This window comes from Sarcophilus harrisii, chromosome 2 (genome assembly GCF_902635505.1).
Source record: "Sarcophilus harrisii chromosome 2, mSarHar1.11, whole genome shotgun sequence".
Taxonomy (NCBI): Eukaryota; Metazoa; Chordata; class Mammalia; order Dasyuromorphia; family Dasyuridae; genus Sarcophilus; species Sarcophilus harrisii.
The window spans coordinates 251,144,508-251,165,986 of NC_045427.1; the positions used below are offsets into that span (position 1 = coordinate 251,144,508).

The following is a 21,479-nucleotide window of genomic DNA, read 5'->3' on the forward strand; positions in this document are numbered from 1 at the left end:
CAGAAGAAAAACCTCTCTGGAACAAAGAGTTAAAAGTCAAAAATTAACTAGGAAAATGTGTAAACAATAGGGAAAAATTGACCACAGAAAGTTACTATAAAAAACACACTCAGAATAAGATAAAGTCAAATGTCCTACATCCAAAGCCTCCAATAAAAATATAAAGTTGGTTTCAGGTTATGGAAAGGTTCAAAAAGAATTATGAAAATCAAGTAGGAGTGATAAAGGAAAAATTGGGAAAAGAAATTAGACCAACACAAGAAAATCATAAAAAGTTAAAAATTTGGTATCTCCTACACATAAAAATGTGTAAAAAATAATGTCTTAAAAAGAGAGTAGGTTAAATGATTAAAAGAGGTAAAAAAAACCAATGAGGAGAAGAATGTGCTGAAAATCATAATTAACTAAATGGAAAAGTTCACTGAAAAAAATATTTTTTTAAATTTTTAACTTTTCTTAATTAATATTTTTTCTAGTTACATTTAAAACAATTTTTAAAAATTTAAAAATTTTAAATTTTAAATAATTTATTTATTATAATTTATATATTTTATATAAATTATGTTTACATAATTTTATATATTTTTAAATTTTATATATAATTTATAAAGTATAAATAAATAAATTAGTTTCAGATTCTATCCCTTACCCTACTCCCAGCTCCCATCAAAAAAACCATACATGAAGTTCTGCCAAAGAGTTCTATTAAAGTTGTGAAAGAAAACATAGATCTGCTACCCTAATAAAAAATCCTCAAGAAAAATAAAATTAAAGGAGAGACAGATAGACAGAAAAACACACACAGAGAAAATATGCTTCAATCTATATTCAAACTCAAGCAGTTTCTTCTCTGAGTATGCATAGGAATTTTCATCAGAAGTCCTTCATAGTAATTGTGGATAACTGTGCTGCTGAGAATAGCAAAGTCATTACAGCTAGTCATCCTAGAACATTGCTATTACATTGTATATAGTCCATTTTATTTTGTTTAAGTTCGTGGGGAAATTTCCAGGGTTTTTTTTTTCTGAGAGAATCCTGCTCATCAAGAAAATAATCTCTTGAAAATAGAATTTTGTAAATAGAGGAGGAGGAGGAAGAGGAGGAGGAGAATAAATGACAAGCAGGATAGTTTCAGAAAAGAAAAACTGAGAAGACATAAGAACTGATGCAAAATGAAGGGAACAGAACCAGAAGAACACTGGACAACAATATTGTAAAGAGAATCAACTATAAAAGACTTAGCTACTTTGAAGTACATATCATGCAGACTAAAGAACTGAAAAACTTGCTAATGATGGTTCTCATCAAGTAATGCACACTTGCATATCCATTCTAATGGTTTCCATGAAATGTCCATTAAAAAAAAAAAAAAACCACTCTTCCAATAAAAATATGAAACAAGTCAGTTTTATTTACTGAACCCATTATTTGCTGTTTATCCTTCATTTCAAAGAGGAATATGATATTCTAGAGGGATATCTTGAATAACAAATGAATTGGATTACTTGAAGCAGAGTTGGACAAAGTTTCGCTTTCTCTTCTAGAATCATTGAAAGCCAGTGGCAAGACATAATTCAAGTTGACTGGTGATGACCAATTTAAGTGATGAATTTTGTATCTTTGATGTTTGACTAAGCTCTAAGTGCTTGCTTCAACCCATTTCATGACCTTTGGAACAAATTGTTCTTTCCCCTCTATTTCATGAGGGAAAAGTCTTCCTATATTTGGAATGGATGTTCCCTTTACTCACCAATAATTTTAAGGCCTGTCAGTTATCTCAATCTGGTTTATCCTTTCTGCAGAGATGATTTTATCAGGCTATGGCTGCACTTGTTACTGCTTTTTGGAGCAGGAGGTGAGCGTTGAGTACCAGGTTGGACACCAAAGGTAAATGAGCAATCTTGAAAAGGCCTTAGAATGTCTTCACACCAGGCTTGACCTCCTTGAACACTTTACATAGCAGCAGAAAAAAAAGAAATATAAAGAAAAGTCTGTCATTCCAACCCAATATTCTATTTCAGTACCTCTATAGGAGTCTGCCAATACATGTATCTGTCTTTATAGGAAAGAATTCATCAAAGAGAAAATGAAAAAGAACACTTTGTTCTACAATCTACCTTACCCTTTGCCATCTTTCCCAAAAGTAGAACTTTAGAGACTTCAACAAATTCTTTTAGATAACTAGGCTACTGTCGTAAGCCACCAAATAATACTGGAAGAAAAGGAATTAAACTAACATGATCTGTTTGATGAAAATAGAGAAGTTTCTTGTGAATCAGCACTTCATTTTTCCCCTGAGGCAATTGGGGTTAAGTGGATCGCACAGCTGGGAAATGTTAAGTGTCTGAGGTCTCAGGCCTTCCTTGACTTCAGGGCTGGTGCTCTATCCACTGAGCCACTTAGCTGCTATAATAATCACTTCTTTTTAAATGTGTTCATAGTCTTGATGACTGAAAAAGGATCAGACTCTGTTCCCACCAGCCACTCCCAATTATATCTTGAAATCATAGAATGTTGGGAATGGAGGAGACCTGACAGGTCTAACAAGGAGATAGAATGATAGTGCAACACTTTCCAATCTGAGGATTTTCAACTTAGGGTAGAGGAAGTAATAGCTTATTGTACAGAATCTCTAAATCCATTTGCATAATAAACATCACTACATTTGCCTTTATTTAGAGATTATAGAATATGACCTATTATAACAAATTACCAAACTGTCTGTAAACTAATTAAAGAACACCTATCACACACTTATTTTTATTCAAATGTATACAGGTGCTGCTGATTTATAAAACAAAATTCATTTAAATATTAAATCAAAATAAATAATAACATAAAGGTTCAAATATATTTAAGTAGATAAATGAGGCAAATATCTAAATAAATAACATTAATATATACATTTATAAAAGATTTTTTGTTATCCTATATTTTCTTAGTCAAAACATACAAATAATACAGCTATGATTACATAGTTTACAATAAATGCTTTTATGGTAAAAAAAAAAAGAGGTATTTTTATACTTATAAAAATATTGGGAACTGTTGTGTTGCACTACATTTAGAGTCTGATGTCTCGGATTATAATTCTGGACACCATCTATGTGATTTCAGGGAAGGGACATGCTCTTTGAATCTCAGTGACCTTATTTAAAAAGGGACACATTAGTTGATCTCTAAGGTCATTTCAACTCCAAAATACTATCATGTATTTTCAGTAAATTGTGACCGTTAAAATTGGCCATCTGGCACAATTGGGACTGGAGCTATGTCTAAAACTGTCAGCTCTATTCAAAAAGAAAAGTAACAGCTCTATTTAAAGCTTATTTATCAAAAAATACATCAATTGACTTACTTTAAGTCACCTAGGCTAATTCAGTGACAGAACCTAGATTCAAGAATGACCCTTTACATTTATATAACAGTAAAAGGTATACAAAACAATTCCTAAACTACACTTGGAGATGGAAAGTACAAGTATTATTATCCCCATTTTACCCAGGACAGGAAAAGGGTTTGGAGAAATTAGTTGGCTTATTCTTATTGATTATAATTTTTGTATCTTCAATTTGAATTCAATGTTTTGACTCCAAATTTCATGTTCTTCCATCACATCACTTCCCTTAACTTTATATTTTTGTTACATCATCTATCTTTCATTAATTCTGCTCTGCTTATTTATAATTTTTGATGTATTCCTTAAGCATATACTTCTTAATGGCTGATGGAGGCAGCATTTGGGTGACTAAGAAATTAAAAGTAGTTGAATAAAATTTTGTGGTATTTTAGACCGAAGTAAATTTCCAAATCATCTTGATTTTTTCTCATTATTTCTTATAGCCTCCTTCTATGATATTGTAGCTAAATGATATTCCTGTCCTCCTAACCTTTCACTGTGATGTAGGGCAAATCATAAGGCAGATCTCTAGTTGTCACCCACAAATTATTATATCAATACCTAGTACCAATATCTAAAGACACAATGGGGAAGAACAGAAATCAGACATATTTTTGTCATCAACACTTTCATCCTTCACTCTCTTGGTCCTTTCCTCTTCTTGCCCCTACTCAAAAAATTCAGAACATGCTGAGGACAGTGTATAGCCAAAAAAATAAAAAAAGTGAAAGATTAATGATTCCTTTTGTGATACAAATGCCCATATCTGAATCCCTAATTCCCCAAATAGCAACTTCCCAATAATGGGCCCTGGAACTGTAAAATTCCCTCAGCTATTCTCTGCTATCTTGGGTGGTAGAATTGTTGCCTTTATTAATGCTACCTGTTCAACAAGGTTTTTGAAAGGTTGAAATTAGCAATTTAGGATCACTTAAAGGTATGTTAGTCTAAGACTTGTTTCACTGGCTGATTAGTAAATTCATTGATAACATGAATTAATGAATGAATGAGGTGAAATGAATGAGGGGAATGGTTTGTTTCAGAAGGTAAAGGGCTTCAACTCATTAATCATTAGTCAGGTATGTTGAAGAGGGTGATCTTTGTTCTGGTTAAGATTGATCTAGATAGCATCTAAGTTATTTTCTGATTCTGCAATTTTATGGATCCCTTCCTTTAAGTCAAGGATGGGGAAACTTTCCTGCCAAAGGTAGTTTGGATATTTACAACATTATTTGCTGGGCATACAAAATTATCAGCTTACTGAACTCAAGCTATGGGCTGTTATTGTAGATTTTGCAAGCTTTATATAGTCCATGGGCCAGGTGTTTCCCATCTCTGCTTTGAGTTGACTTGGAGTAAAGGATACTTTATTTAAATTATTTCTCCAACACCTAATATGTGACCATAGACAAGATATTTAACCACCTAGAACTTGTTTTCTTCATCTGTAAAATGGGATCATAATATAGTACTTATCATTTACTGTTCTCAAGAAGAGTCAAGTTAGGTTATATAAAGTACTTAATATTGCAATATTTCCATTGCAAGTTCATTTAAAATATAAATCTAATACTTTTTAAGTCAAAAAATTGAAAAACTGTTTTATTTTAGGCTGCACCAATTCTACAAAAGACATAACTGAATGTCTACCAGAGATATTGCAAAGGAAATATTTATATTGAGAAGAAAGTTAGTTTAGAAGACCCTTAAAACCCCTTTCAACCTAAATATATTTGAATATTTTAATTTGTTTTAAATTCAGAAAATCTTAAGTCATAGCTGGAAGGACTTAAGAGATCATCTATTTCAGCCTTTTAACTTTTCAATTTAGATAATTAAGATTCAAATAATTTAAGCTTGTTCATGGCTACATGGATAATATATCACAGAGACAAGAATTATTTTATGTTTTTTGCTTCTTTAATATTTCAATATGTCAAAAACTAGGAATTATTTCATCAGTGGGGTTAGTCTTTTCACCAATATAGATTAGAACTTCTCCACTCTTTAGTCAAGATCATCATGAATTACTCTCTCAGAATGTTTACCTGGTGGCCAAACTTGAATTGCTACAAATCTGAATAGATTGTTGCTTAGGTATTAAACATATAATCCACCACAAAAATTGTTATTTTTTTTTACCTTAGAGGGACATACTAGAATCCATGTCTAGTTTTTAGAGAGAGATTTGGAAAATCCAGATTAACTTCCATACCATAAAGATGATAAAACATAATTACTTTAGCCTTCTGAGTTTTCAGGTCAGGTTTTATTGGTTCTAAGGTGGCTTTGGCTCAGAATCCTTTGAAAAGATATAGAGAAAAGACTTCTTCTCTTGTCCTCCTCTACACTACAAATTTATTCTTTGGTTTCACATATTTTCTTTGAAGAATCTTCTTTCTGCCTACCTTTAAATCGATGCTTTATTCTTCAATGTTCTGTCTTTACCTCTCTTTTTCCCTGTCTCTACATTCTCTTAGATGGCAATCTCAGTTTTCTCAGTGCTTTAATTATCATTCCTATGAAGTTGTCTCTGAAATATAAAATTTAATTTTTGCTCTTCTCATGAATTCAGGAAACAATTCAATAAGTATTCATTGAGCTGATTACATACCAGACACAGTGATAAACACATTATATGATTTTTTTTTTAATGAGAAAACTCTTGTACTGTATTTCTATTTAACAAGAATGTGACCAGATATTTTTCACATTTACATTCACCAAATCAGAGTGATCATTCTTGGTCACTATAGAAACAAGTAAAACATAGTATCTTTTTAGAATGATTTAAGATTTACAAAGCATCTTGCAAATATTATCTCCTTTTACCATCAGAACAATGCCAGGAGGCAGATTCTAATCTTGTCCCCAAATAACAGGTAAGAAAAATGAGAAACACATAGAATAACAATGTATACCTACCTGATTGCTTGCATTTAAAGTCCCTAGATTTTACATTAATTTGTCTTGCTGGTCCCTTTCAACAACTTTTCCCTTTGATTTTTCTGTATCCTGTTCCTGGCACAAAATATATCTCTATTTGCCATTATTAAAGACTATGTTGATTCTTAATTTAATCTGACTAAGGTTCTTCAAAATCCCTTACTACAGCATGGTGGAATGGGAGGAAACATGAGAATTCTGTGTTCAAATAAGATCTTTGGCACTTAATACTTGTGTGATCTTAGGTAAGTCACCTGATATTCCAGGGCCGCCCTTTGCTAATTTACAAAATGAGGAATTTGAAGCCAGATAGTATATAGGGTTCCTTTTAGCTCTGTGTTTATGATCTTGTAATCACCTTCCTAATGACATGTTCTGAGATTCATATTCAGGGGACCATTCCTTTAAAATCAAACTGGTTGTTTCTCTATGAAAGAACCCCATCCATTTCCAATCTTATTTGTCCCCAAAATGGATGAATCCATCATCTTTTCCCTACTCAAATCTGATTTCCTAATTTCCCTACTTTTGTTGTTGCTATAATCATTCCATCATGATACTATTATCATTCTCCCATTCACTTAGTCTAAAAATCTTGAGCCACCATTTTCTTTCCTTTACTTCATAGATTCAGTCAATTATCAAGATATATAGGTTCTAAAGTGGCCCTCATTTCTATTATTATTGGCTCTATCCTACCAATTCTAGAACCTCATTATCTATCACATGGATGATTGTAAGAGTTTTTGTAATAGGTTAGCTTAGCTCTACTAGTGCTTAATTTTTCATGGGGAATAAAGTATGAACTTATTCTTTTACTAATTAGGGAGTTCCCATATAAAAAAATCTCTTCCAATATAGGGTTAAATAACTTGTTCAATGTCACAGACTTAGTAGAGAGAGAAAAATGAACCAAAGTCTTCAAAACCAAATCTCTCTTTCCTACCCAGTGGTATTAAAACTTGAAGAGCCATAGGAACAAGCAGATTGCAAACTCTTACATGGACCCTGAACCAGATTGAAATGTAAAGGAGAAAAGTTAAACAAAATAAAAATACAAGACTATATAGCCTATGTTAATTTGTGTGTTTTCAAAATTAATATGCAACCAACAAAGACTGGTTTTTATTTGTTTGATCCCACCATTAATGCCTCATTACCATATCCTTCAAATTACTATCAAAGCAATCTTTTTAAATAAATGAATCAAAGCACATTCTAAAAGCACCTAATATGTTTCTGAACTGAAAAAGACACAGCATACAAAGAAAAAAAAATGAAAGCCTGTTTTTTCAGGAGATTACATTTTATTGGGGGAGATAATATTTGCATATGTAAATATACATGGAATACATTGAAAAACATTTGGGGAGGGAGAGTGCTAGTAGCTGGAGCATTAGGAAAAGTCTCGTGAAGAAAAAATGCTTGAAATGAGTTTTGAAGAAAACAAGGAGTTCTTGGCGGCGAGGCAAGAAATAAATACATTCCAAAAATCAGAGGCAGCTATAAAAAAAGATCCAGAGATGGGAAATGATGAGGTAAGGAAAAACAAGGTCAGTTTGGCTAGAACAGAGAATGTTTGGACAGGAATATAATGTGTAATATAAATACAAAGACAAATTGAGACTAAGTTGTGAAAGTCTTTGCATAGCATAAATCTGATTACATCAATATATTACTGAAGAGCCTTCAGTGGCTGCCGATAGGCTATAAGAAAACAAAGTATAAATTACTCAGTCTAATCTGTAAGGTCCTATGCAATGTGGTTTCACACTAACTTTCCATACTTATTTCACACTATTATCTTTCATACAAAAGATCATCCAACTATTCCCAATAACAACTGTAATGGTACCCTAGGTTAGTCTGTAAACATCAAGAGCATTACTCCCTCAAGCCTTCATAAAAAGGAGGTCTGGCCATATGAAAGTTTGGGGTGCTATGTGATGCAGAATAAAAGATCTTTAAAAAGATTATGAGGAGGAAAATTATGGCTTTATTAAGAGATACATGATAAAATAAAATGAAAGAAGGAATGCTAATCACAAAATGCATTATTGTAAATTTAATGCTATCAATATCTGTGTTGTGATATATACTTATATGTATGTGGAGAATATTATATAAAATGTAAACATAGATAGGTCTATCTATCCATGCATCCATCTATCTGTCTATCTATCTGTCTGTTTGCCTGTCTATCTATCTATATGTTTGCCCATCTTAAAGATTAGATTTGAATTGTGGTAGTCTTTTGTGGGCTAGAGGCTTTTTGGTGGGTGACAAATAGATGATATGAAGAAAATTTGAATAACATGTTTGCATGATTGGTGTGATGAGAGTATACCTTTATAATCTTTTTGTTATAAACTATTTGCTGGAGTGGAATACATAAGATACAGACTATTGTATCCTAGTAAAATCTGAAGCTTATTGCCCAAAGCTAGTAATTTGGTAGCCTATATTGCCCACAGTACACGAGGATGACTTTGACCATCAATGGCAATCTTGGCCATGTTGGTAGTCAGTTGTAGATTACATTGTCTTATATTTTTTTCACCTTCATGTCTTTGTATGCACTAAACTTTCCTTCATATCTCTGCCTAATAATTTGTAGTTTTTTGTTGCCTTTCTTCCCACTTCCCATCCCCAAATGAGTAGATGAACCAGACAAATGCAACTGAAGTTAGAAAGTTTATCCTCCTGGGACTTTCTTCTTCCTCAGAATTACAACTTGTGTTTTTCTTCCTATTCCTGACGGTGTATCTCCTGACCATCCTAGGAAATGGCCTCATTATTATCACAGTGACCTATGATCATCACCTTCGCTCAGCCCCCATGTACTTTCTGCTCTGCAATCTTTCCTTCCAAGATCTTTGCTACTCTACTGTCACTGTACCCAAGATGCTGTCCCACTTGGTCACTCACCACAAAACAATTTCCTTCCAGGGCTGTATGGCCCAGATATTTTTTTTCCATTTCACTGGAAGCACAGAGATATTCATCCTCACCATTATGGCATATGACCGTTACATAGCTATTTGCAGGCCCCTACACTATGAACTCATCATGAGCCAGCGTACTTGCTGGGTTCTGGCAGCAACATCAGTGCTGGGAGGGGTCATCCATTCCATGACACAGATGGTGCTCATCTTACATTTGCCGTTCTGTGGTCCAAATGAGCTAGACAATTTCTACTGTGATATTCCACAGGTCATTAAGCTAGCCTGCACCAATACCTTTGTGGTGGAGATCCTGATGGTTTCCAACAGTGGCCTGGTCACTCTTATGTGTTTTGTACTGCTTCTCATATCCTATACAGTCCTCTTGGTGAGAATAAGGAACCACTTGGCTGAGGGAAAGAGTAAAGCCCTCTCCACTTGTGCCTCCCACCTGATGGTGGTGACTCTGGTGTTTGTGCCCTGTGTTTACATTTATGCCAGGCCCTTTCAGATATTTCCAGCTGACAAGTTGGTGTCCATCCTCTATACAGTCATCACCCCAATGTTAAATCCCCTTATCTACACCTTGAGGAACTCAGAGATGAAAAGTGCCATGAAGAGGATATGCAACTATTCTATGTGAACAGAAAGAAGGTCCAGGAAGTCATTGCTTCCTGACAAAATGCTAGAAAAGAATTCATAAATTGAAATAGAAAAAAAGAAATCTTCTCTGCAAATACCCTTGCTGCATTTTACACTGGATATCAACAATGGAAACTTAGGCAGAGTTAGGGAAAGAGCATGAAAAACAGTCTCATTTATTTTTTATTAAACAGCACTGAATGAGTAGAGCAGAGAAAGAACAGTGAGAACTGCCTCTCCAGTCTTTATGGAATGGTTCATCCCTTCTCAATACCAGAAGACCTAGAACTTAAGAAGACGCTAAAGAACCAAGCTGGGTCAATTGATGCAGAGAATTTTTTTAAAATCCCCAATGCAAAGGAAAAATAATTTTTTATTCCACTGTAAAATTATAATAATTTTTTTTGCATCAACGGGCACATATGATCCTTCTAATCCATATAAGAGTAAATGAGGCAGTCTTCTTATGGATTAAAGGATATGTATGGGTTAGAACACATGAAAATTTGAAATCATGTAATTAAATTATACTCTTGATTCATCACCAATTCATTAGATGGGAAGATACTTGATAGTGACCGAATGTGGTTACAGACATATCCTGTAGAAAGATCCCTAGGAGGATGAGAGCAGCCAAGTAATTAAATGTGTCTTTTTTCAGAACTTCATCCTTTGTTGACCACTTTGTTGTAATAAATACCTCAGAGTGAAAGGACAATGGGATGAACTTTTGCTAGAAGAAACTGTAAAATATCCTTCCTTGGAGAACTTTTATCAGAAAAGATTTTTACCTCTCTCTGGGCAAAATTTGAAGTCACCTAGAGCCTATCACAGTGACTTAGACCTTAAAAACAGCTAATACATGTTTTTTTTTAATTGAATTGAATTGAATCCTATCTAATTTAAGCAAGTAAATGACAAGATTAGTGTATCTGGTTGGATTCAGTATCAGGAAAGGGATGGATTAAAATCTTACTTACACCACCTATTAAGTGTATGCCCAGGGACAAGTCTTTTAGACTGAGACTCAGTTTCCTTGCTTGTATAGTTATACTTACATAAATTAAGGTACCTATAAGGTATTTAATAAAACTTATATGAGTATGATTGAATGGAAAGTGATGATGTATTACCTTCAAGTGTATTCTATTTCTAGCCTGAAATTAGTTCTACAGGGAAAAACTATATTTTGAGAAATATTTATATTTTAACAAGCAGAAAGAACATAAAACAGTTAACATGATCATTAGAATGTAAATTTCTTGAGTATAGGGATTGTTTAGTACTGTTTTTGTATATATAGCATATAGCCCAGTAATCTGATACATAGTAATTTTTTAAATTAAAAATATTTTGATTATAGCTATGATGTTTATAAAGTTCTTTTTATAAAACTCTGTATGAATATTGACACACCTTAAAATCATTTAAGATTATTTTTAGAGCACCTCTGGTTGACTGCAAGAGAATAAAATTGTAAATTGTTAAATGAGCCTCTTCCAAATTTGTTTTGTGACATAGTAGGGAAAAAAGTCTCAGCCTACCCTAAATCCTATATCCAAATGTGAGCCATTAACCATAAGAAAAGAATTTAAATATGTTGTGGCTGCTCCCTCAAATTAAAACAACAATCACTACCATCACCACTATTAAAAAGTTATTTCTGTTCTCTAGTTCTCTAGTAAATATGAATTAAGGGTATCTAATCAACATGTATAATAGATTTTTCAAATTATATAATGTGCAGGTACATGTAAGTATTGTTATGTTTGAAGAACTCATGCTTCATGGATGATCATCATACTGAATTAAAAAAAAAGAACAATTTAAAAGGGATTGTACTAATGATATTGCCTGTACAGTTTGATGTTCCTTGTTATTCTAATACTCACACTGATTAAATTTTTTGCAAAAGAATTTCAAAATCTAACAATCTCATAAGAAAAGAGTAATTATGCCACTGTTACTACACTAATTTATGTATGTATATACACTCATGCTTGTGTGTGTATATGAGTGTGTGTGTGTGTGTGTGTGTGTTTGCTGAGGCAATTGGGGTTAAATGATTTGCCCAGGGTCACGGAGCTAGGAAGTGTTAAGTGTCTGAGGTGAGATTTGAACTCAGGTCCTCCTAACTTTAGTGCTGGTGCTCTATCCACTGAGCCACCTAGCTGCCCCCATGTTTGTATTTATATATATATATATATATATATATATATATATATGTGTGTGTGTATATATATATATATATACATATATATATATACATACATATGTGTGTTGTATACATACACACACATATATAATGCATTCAGTTGTAATCATATACTTATAAATATATATTTATTATAATTACATTTTTATTAAGCAAATATGTATTATATATAGATATTTCATATCTTTTAAACTAATATAAAGTTATGAACTCTAATTATCACAATATTATCCAGATTCTTCAAGCTACAGCACCCAAGGAACTGCCATGGTGCCAAACATTGTCAGTTCTTGATAAATAATCATTGAATTAAAATTTTTGTAGACATAGGGGGATTAAGACATGTGAATTATTGGCTTTAAAAATTAAATTAAATTCAAATATATTAAGCATATACTGTATGTTGTATTTTGTTATCTTAGAGTATTACTCTTGTCTTCATAGAGCTTATAGTTTAAGGGAAGGGGAGATAAGACACATTAAAAACTCTATTACATAATATTTCATAATAAATGTCATACAGGAATGAAATAAAGTGTTGTGTAGTTCAAGATTGGGGGAGATGATGGAGACACATTTCAGCTGACTTCAAGGCTATGGGGGAAATTATCAAGGAAAAGTTAAACAAAAACCTGGAAGCAGTCAATAAATGGGTAAACAAAAACATGATGTAGCTCCGGGTCACATAGTTCATATGTGTCAAAAATGTGACTTGAACACAGGTCTTCCTGGCTTTGAAGCCAACTCTATCCACGCCACATAACATTGGTCCTCTTTTTTTTATTATTCTTTAAATTTGAGAGAAGCAAAATAAAAAAGCTAGGCTCAAAGTTAAGAAATGAGTTCTATACATATCATTGAGATATATTAGCTACATGATCATGAACATGTCATAAAAGCTCTCAGTATCTTAAGGAACTTTCTAAGATTATTAAGTAGTTAGTCTTTATCATCTCTCCTAATTCTGAATCTATAATCCCACAATTCTAAACTGAAGATCAGATTCTAGAAATTTCCTCACTGGGAATTCCCAAACTACTAAATATTACTAGTAATATATAATAAATAATAACTTATTATTTATTATATGCTATGTTTATTGTGTTATATATTATTATATATTAAACAATATATAAATAAAATATGTATATAATAAATAATAAAAATACCAGTAAATTACAAGTTCATTATTATTTTTAATGCACAAAATAACTAAATTAGTTTAACAAAATATTTAATCATAGATTAAAAAAAAAGAAAATACACTTAGAATCTTGCTAATAAAGTTGTGTTCAGAATCTAATTTTTGAAACTGTTTTATAGGAGATGCCACTCCAAAAGATATTGTCACTCCTTTCTTAAAGTCCATGAGAGATTCATCCTGTTTTTTTTAGAAATAGCACATTCATTATTTTAAAATTTATTTTGATAATATTTTACTTTTCCAAATACACGGAGAATGTTCAACATTCATTTTTGTAAAACTTTGTATTCCAAATTTTCCTCCTTTCCTCCCTTACTCCCACCTCCCTCAGACAACAAGCAATTGGATAAATATTGTGCAATTCTTTTAACCATATTTCTACATTTGTCATTTTGTACAAGAAAAATCAAATCAAAAGAGGAAAAACACATGAAAGGAAAAAAACATAAGCAACAACAATTAAAAGATAAAAACACTATGCTTCAATGCTCAGTCAGTCTCCATAATTCTCTCTTTGGATATAGATGGCTCTTTCCATCCCAAGTCTATTAGAATTGCCATGAATCACCTCATTGTTGAAAAGAGTCAATTCCATCACAGCTGATCATCATTTACTCTTGTTGCCGTGTACAATGTTCTCTTGGTTGTGCTCACTTCACTCAGCATCAACTCATATAAGTATTTCCAGGCTTTTCTGAAATCATCTCCTATAGAATAATAATATTCCATTACATTCATATATCTTAACTTATTCAGCCATTCCCCAAATGATGGATATCCACCCAGTTTCTAGTTCCTTACCATGACAAAAAAGGGCTGCCACAAACATTTTGCACACTTGGATCCTTTTGCCTCTTTTATGATCTTTTTGGGATACAGATCCAGTCATCACTAAGATTATTAACAGCTCACATTTAAATAAAACTTCAAGTTTTGCGAAACATTTTCTTCATACAGCCTTGGGAAAAGAAGTTATGTGGCACAGTACTTAGAGTATTAGACCTGAGTTAAAATCCTGTTTCACACACTAACCAGCTATGTCAGTCTGGCCAAGTTGTTTAATCTCTGGTTCAGTTTCCTTATTAGTAAAATGTGGCTAACAAAAGTATTTGCCTTATTTTGTCATGCCCATTTTAGAGATCAAGAAACTTAGTCTCAAAGTTGTTATGCAAGTTTTTGATTCTAGATTTAAATCCATAATTCCTGCCTTCAACTCTCATGTACTTTTATCTGTCTTTTACAATTTGTAATTATTATATTATTTTTATAATTTTTGCCTTTCCAAATCTGTTCTGCTTAAGCCAATGTCAAAAGTTGACTGTATAATTTGTGCAAAACTATTTGATGACAATCTAAGGGAACCTCTAAGAGATAGAATTGGGTTGAACCAAAATTTACCACAGAACTTCTGAGGTAGATTATAAACCATCCTAATTTTTTATGTACTTTATTTCCATTCTTTTCCTTACTTAAACAGGTTCCAGAGAAATAATGCTTTCACTATTCTAGCCTTTCATTTGGGTAAGGAAGAGCATATCAGAGAACGTATATTCCTGGTTGTAATCTCTAACCAACTATATCAAGGCCTTAACCTGCTCACAGACATAGTAGCAGAAAGGAAAGCACAACACCACTTCTTTATAAAAAATGTTTTAAAATTTTTAATTAAAGCTTTTTATTTCAAAAACATACACATAGATGATTTTTTAACACTGACCCTTGCAAAACCTTATGTTCCAAGTTTTCTCCCTCTTCCCCCCCATTGCCTTCCCTAGATGGAAAGTAATCCAATGCATGTTGAACATGATAAAATATGTTAAATCAAATATATGCATACATATTTATATAATTATCTTGCTGCACAAGAAAAATCAGATCAAAAAGAAAAAAATAGAAAGAAAACAAAATGCAAGCAAACAACAAAAAGAGTGAAAATGCTGTGTTGTGATCGGCACTCAGTTCCCACAGACCTTTCTCTGGGTACAGATGGCTCTCTTTATCACAAGATCATTGGAACTGGTCTGAATCATCTCACTGTTGAAGAGAGTCATGTCCATTAGAATTGATCATCGTATAATCTTGTTGTTGCAATGTACAATGATCTGGTTCCAGTCACTTCACTTAGCAACAGTTCATGTAAGTCTCTCCAAGCCTCTCGGAAGTCTTCCTTTTGGTAGTTTCTTACAGAACAATAATATTCCATACCATTCATATACCATAACTTATTCAGTCATTCTCCAACTAATAAATATCCACTTAGCGTCCAGTTTCTTGCCACTACAAAAAGGGCTGCCACAAACATTTTTGCACACATGGGTTCTTTCCCCTCCTTTATGATCTTTTTGGGAATATAAGATCAGTAGAAACACTCCTGGATTAAAGGGTATGCATATTTTGGTAGCCCTTTAGACATAGTTCCAAATTGCTCTAGAGAATGGCTGTATCGATTCACAACTCCACTATCAATGTATTAGTGTCCCAGTTTTCTCACATCCCCTCCAACATTTGTCATTATTTTTTTCCGTCATCTTAGCCAATCTGAGAAGTGTGCTGTGGTATATCAGAGTTGTTTTAGTTTGCATTTCTCTGGTCAATAATGATTTAGAGCATCTTTTCATATGACTAGAAATGTTTTCAATTTTTTCATCTGAAAACTGTCTGTTCATATCCTTTGACCATTTCTCAACTGGAGAATGGCTTTGATTCTTATAAATGTGAGTCAATTCTGTATATATTTTAGAAATGAGGCCTTCATCAGAACCCTTGAATATAATTTGCCCCCAGTTTATTGCTTCCCTTCTAACCTTATCTTAATTTATTTTCTTTGCATAAAAACTTTTTAACTTCATGAAATCAAAATTATCTATTTTGTGTTCAATAATGAACTCCAATTCTTCTTTGGCCACAAATTCCTTTCCTTATCCACAGATTTGAGAGGAAACTATTCTTTGATCTTCTAAATTACTTATAATATCATTCATTATGTCTAAATCATGAACCCATTTTGACCTCATCTTGGTATAGGATGTTAGAGAGGGGTCAATGCCTAGTTTTTACTATACTAATTTCCAATTTTCCCAGCAGTTTTGGTCAAATAGTGAGTTCTTGTCACAAAATCTGGGCTCTCAAACACTAGATTACTATGGCCATTACCTATTTTGTCCTGTTAACCTAACCTATTATATTGATTAACTACTCTGTTTCTTAGTCAGTACCAAATGGTTTTGATGACTGCTGTTTATAATATAGTTTAAGGTCTAATACAGCTAAGCCACCTACATTTGCATTTTTTTCATAAATTCCCTTGAAATTTTTGACTTTTTTTTTTAATCAAACTGTGCATACCCTTTGATCCAGCAGTGTTACTTCTGGGCTTATATCCCAAAGAGATCATAAAGAAGGGAAAGGGACCTGTATGTGCACGAATGTTTGTGGCAGCCCTCTTTGTAGTGGCTAGAAACTGGAAACTGAGTGGATGCCCATCAGTTGGAGAATGGCTGAATAAATTGTGGTATATGAATATTATGGAATATTATTGTTCTGTAAGAAATGACCAACAGGATGATTTCAGAAAGGCCTGGAGAGACTTACACGAACTGATGCTGAGTGAAATGAGCAGGACCAGGAGATCATTATATACTTCAACAACAATACTATATGATGACCAGTTCTGATGGACCTGGCCATCCTCAGCAATGAGATCAACCAAATCATTTCCAATGGAGCAGTAATGAACTGAACCAGCTATGCCCAGAGAAAGAACTCTGGGTGATGACTAAAAACCATTACATTGAATTCCCAGTCCCTATATTTATGCCCACCTGCATTTTTTATTTCCTTCACAAGCTAATTGTACAATATTTCAGAGTCTGATTCTTTCTGTACAGCAAAATAACAGTTTGGTCATGTATACTTGTTCTGTATCTAATTTATATTTTAATATATTTAACATCTACTGATCATCCTGCCACTTGGGGGAGGGGGTGGGGGGTAAAAGGTGAAAAGTTGGAACAAGAGGTTTGGCAATTGTTAATGCTGTAAAGTTACCCATACAAATAACCTGTAAATAAAAGGCTATTAAATAAAAAATAAAATAAAATAATAAAAAAAGGAAAATAAAATAAAATAAAATTACAAATAATACCTAAAAAAAAAAAAAGAAATTCTTGACTTTTTGTTCTTCCAGATGAACTTTATCATTCTTTTTTCTAGATTTATAATTTCTTAGATGTTTGACTGGCATGGCATAGATTAATTTAGGTAGCATTGTTATTTTTATTATATTTGCTCAGTTTACCCATAACCACTTGATATTTTTCAAGTTGATTAGATCTGCATTTATTTGTGTGGAAAATGTTTTGTAGTTGACAACATCCCTTCTTAATGAGAACCAGGCTTTCTTCTACCTACATAGCCTTTGTTCTCTTCTCCACTTTCTCATTCCCTTGCCTCCTCTTCTCCCCCAGGCCCAAGACAACATATTTGATCTTGTGAGAAAAGCATGTGGCTAAAAAGCTAATTTTTTAATGAGTCCCCTTGTGATTCAACTGCCAAGGGCTCAATGCCTAAATCACCTGACCCCAATTTCCCATAATGGTCAGAAGAAACACAGGACTCTTTTGACTTTCATCTTGACTGGCAAAAATTCTACTACAACTATAAGTACTACCTATTCACCATGACCATAATTTCTGAGGGACCAAACTCCGAAATTTAAAGGTAGGTATTTTTTAATACTGATAGATGAAATTACTGGTTGAAAGACACATAAAAGAAAAACATGCTCCATTTTAATGGAGTGTTGGTCTACAGTAAAATTCATATTACCATTTCTCCCAGTGTTGATTATTTTCTGAGGCTTAAATTCATTTGTTTTTAATGTAAAACAATTTTAGCTTACAGAATCTACATTTTTTCTAGGGAAAGATTATTCTGCTAAATATATTTCATAAATTTAAATAAGCACATAGGAAAAAATGACATTTCAAATAACTCCTTAGTCATTAATTTCATGTATGATATGAAAAAATCACTTGCCTTCTCTCAACTTCAGTTTTCTCATCAGTAAAATAAAAAAGGTTTAACTAGACAACATCTATGTTTCTTCTAGCTCTAAATCTGGGATTCCATAGTGACTTCTCATGGATAATTTAAGAGGGAATACTTACATTAGGAAAGAAGTTGAAATAAATATGAAGTTGAAATATGAAGTTGAAATAAAATATGAAGTTGAAAAAATAACAACTAGGGTCACTGGATGATAATAGTATTTTCTCAGTGGTGAGCGGGATCTTAGAGTCAACTGGTTTGACTCCCCATATTTTATAAATGAGAAAACTTAATCCCAAAGAGGTAAAGTGTTTCAATACCTTCTAACCAAAGATATTATAGATACTTTCATGAATACAAATCACAAAGAGTATTAGAATGAGGACAGCTTTGGGATTTTTAAAACTTTTGGAATTTATTTTACAGAATAGGAATTTAAGGTTGAAATAGTTATTTGACTTTCTTATGGTCATCTAAGTTTTAAAATAGTTGATTTCCTTGCTGTGATTACTTCTTCCAAGATCAAGTTACATCCCTTTTGTTCCTTATTAAATAATCTTCAAAAATTGCTGTGGTAAACAAATAACAATCAAGCAACAATACACAAAAATGTGTTGCCTGGTAACTCATCAGCCTTCTGTTGATAGGCTCTTCTATTTTGGCTAGTAATAGGATAATTTACACATAATCCATTATAACACTGGTTCTCTAAAATCTTTTAAATTAAGTAGTAAATGTCAGAGTCTGTGGGCAGTTGGTATAGATTAGTAAAGTCTTTGCATCATATCACAATATGATAAACCACAATAATGATATAAAATAAAAATTTCATTTCAAGTTTACTTTCTGAAAATAAGTCTTGATATAAATAATTGAACAATAACACAAATGTGTATCTTCTAGTTTTAAATAAATTTTAACCATTTTTCTCTAAACTGAAATATACTATTCTTTTTGACATTATTAAATGTCAGTGTACATAGTTGATATAAAATAATTTTTAAAAATTCAGTTAAACATGTGATTTCATTAGTATTTGTAATCCCTAGGTGAGTAAACTCTACTAAGGCAAATCAGTATCTTTATGCAATTTATGTTTTAAGAAAATATTCTAAAACAAAGAGAAATCATATGACTTTCCCACATTCACAAAGTCAGTATGTGCTGAGGATGGGTGGGTTGGGACTCAAATTCTGGTCTTCATGGCCAACTTTCTGCCAATTTTTTAAACTACCTCTTAAAATTGCATTTAGATTTTTAAAAAAAATGCATCTATTACTGAACATTAATTTCTTTCTTGTAATCCTCATTATTCAAAGACATGAAGTGATATGTGCCATGATTATATTAGGCATTCTTTAAACAGAAGCAAGATAATTTTTCACTGAATTGTGCTATACTTCAACCCCTGGAACCCAAGCCACACCAAAGTCTTTCCCTGATGTTCCTTCCCATCATAATCAAAATACATATTCCCCCTTTTCACTGGTACAAATTCTTGACCTTTCCTTCTGATTGTTGCTTTTCACAGTCTAATAAAGACCTAATAAATTTAATATTGGGGAACTACAGTTATTTGTATTTATAAATACAATTAAAGTCTCTGATATTTCTTTAAATGCTTTCATGATATTGGATGCTAAGACTGAAGTTGTTTCCCATATTCCAAAAGTGAGAGGGCATATTAACAACAGCAATAGCAAATAAACACTACCAGTAACACCAGTAATAGTTAATATTTATAGTGCTTATGTTTTAAAAGATGCTTTCCATATTTTTTCTCATTTACACCTTACGATAACTCTGTGAAGTAGATATGAATATTATATATAGCAAATGATGCTTAGAGGGATTGTATCTACATGTATTCATATAACTATTACATGTTGGGTTGGGATTTGAATTCAAGTATTTTTAAGTCCAGCAATCAATCTATCTACTATAACCCACTGCTTTGTCCACTTCTCTGCCCTGTCATATTCCAGCTATTGTTTATATACAATATGATGCAAATTGAGATAAACAAAAGTGATTTTATGTAAGAACCATTTTACAGAAAAGCAGTTTCTGGGATTTGAGATAAATCAAATATTTGCTGCACTTTCATTCCCAATAAGGTAATTACATAAGAGTCAGAGACCTGAACCTTAGGGCTTTACAATTTTGGTGTCTGATATATATATGTGCATCAGAATAACCCAATCTCTAGGAATTTTTTAGCTAGTTTTCATTAGCAGGGGCTCATAACCAAAAAAACATAACAGAGGTAGTTTGGGATTGTTGGTGCAAGTCAGTTAGACATATAAAACACAACATGTACTACATAAAGTGCAAATAAGTAACCTGCTCAGTTTTCTTATCTGAATAATGCGAACAAAGATAGTTATACTTCTTACTTCCCCGGAATGTTTTGTGAAAAGAAAAATCTTAAACTCCTATAGAAATAGGATTGGTCATATGGTTTTGATTAAAGAAGCATCTCCAAAATAAGATCTTTAGGAACTTTATTAATTATAGAACTATATATTCATGGAAGAACTGAAACACCCCCCTAAGAACTAATAACTCTAGTTAAATAAATTTATATTTCATTCTGTTTTTGGCCTTCAAAATATAGCAGAGTGTGAAAGTATTCCTCAATAAATTAATCTTATCATTGCTTTGGTCCTGATAGGATATGTAGATGTGGATGTTAGTCTAAAAGACTGATTCTCCTCTCAAAAACAAATCAACAACTTCTTAAATTTCAAATTCAGTGATTTTTTTCTTCCCATTTCTCATTCTCATAACTTCTCAATGGCATTTGATGCTGTCTTCCCTTAGTGTCAAGAGAACACACTTTTCTTCTCTTCCTATCTTTATAGTAATAGTAATAATAGTTTTCATTAATATGGTGCTAGAAGGTTTGTGAAGGGATTTACATTTATGATCTCATTTTATTCTCATAACAACCCTATATGGTACTTAACTGGCTTTAAACACGAGGATGCATGTCATTCAGAGGGTAAGTAAGCTCAGGGTCATATAACTTAAAAAATGATATGAGTCTATACTTGAACACAGGTTTTTCGGAATCCAAGT

General features: G+C 32.5%; 1 protein-coding gene across 1 annotated transcript; it reads left to right on the forward strand.

Moving 5' to 3' along the window:
- Window positions 1-9,007: 9,007 nt before the first annotated feature.
- Window positions 9,008-9,931, forward strand: LOC100927892 (olfactory receptor 4D5-like). Its single transcript, XM_012544307.1, has one exon. It carries the CDS (start codon window positions 9,008-9,010, stop codon window positions 9,929-9,931), a length of 924 nt encoding a protein of 307 aa, XP_012399761.1.
- Window positions 9,932-21,479: the final 11,548 nt, after the last annotated feature.

Excerpts from the sequence above, each read along its gene's own strand:
- LOC100927892 (XM_012544307.1), top strand. The coding sequence starts at position 9,008 with ATGAACCAGACAAATGCAACTGAAGTTAGAAAGTTTATCCTCCTGGGA.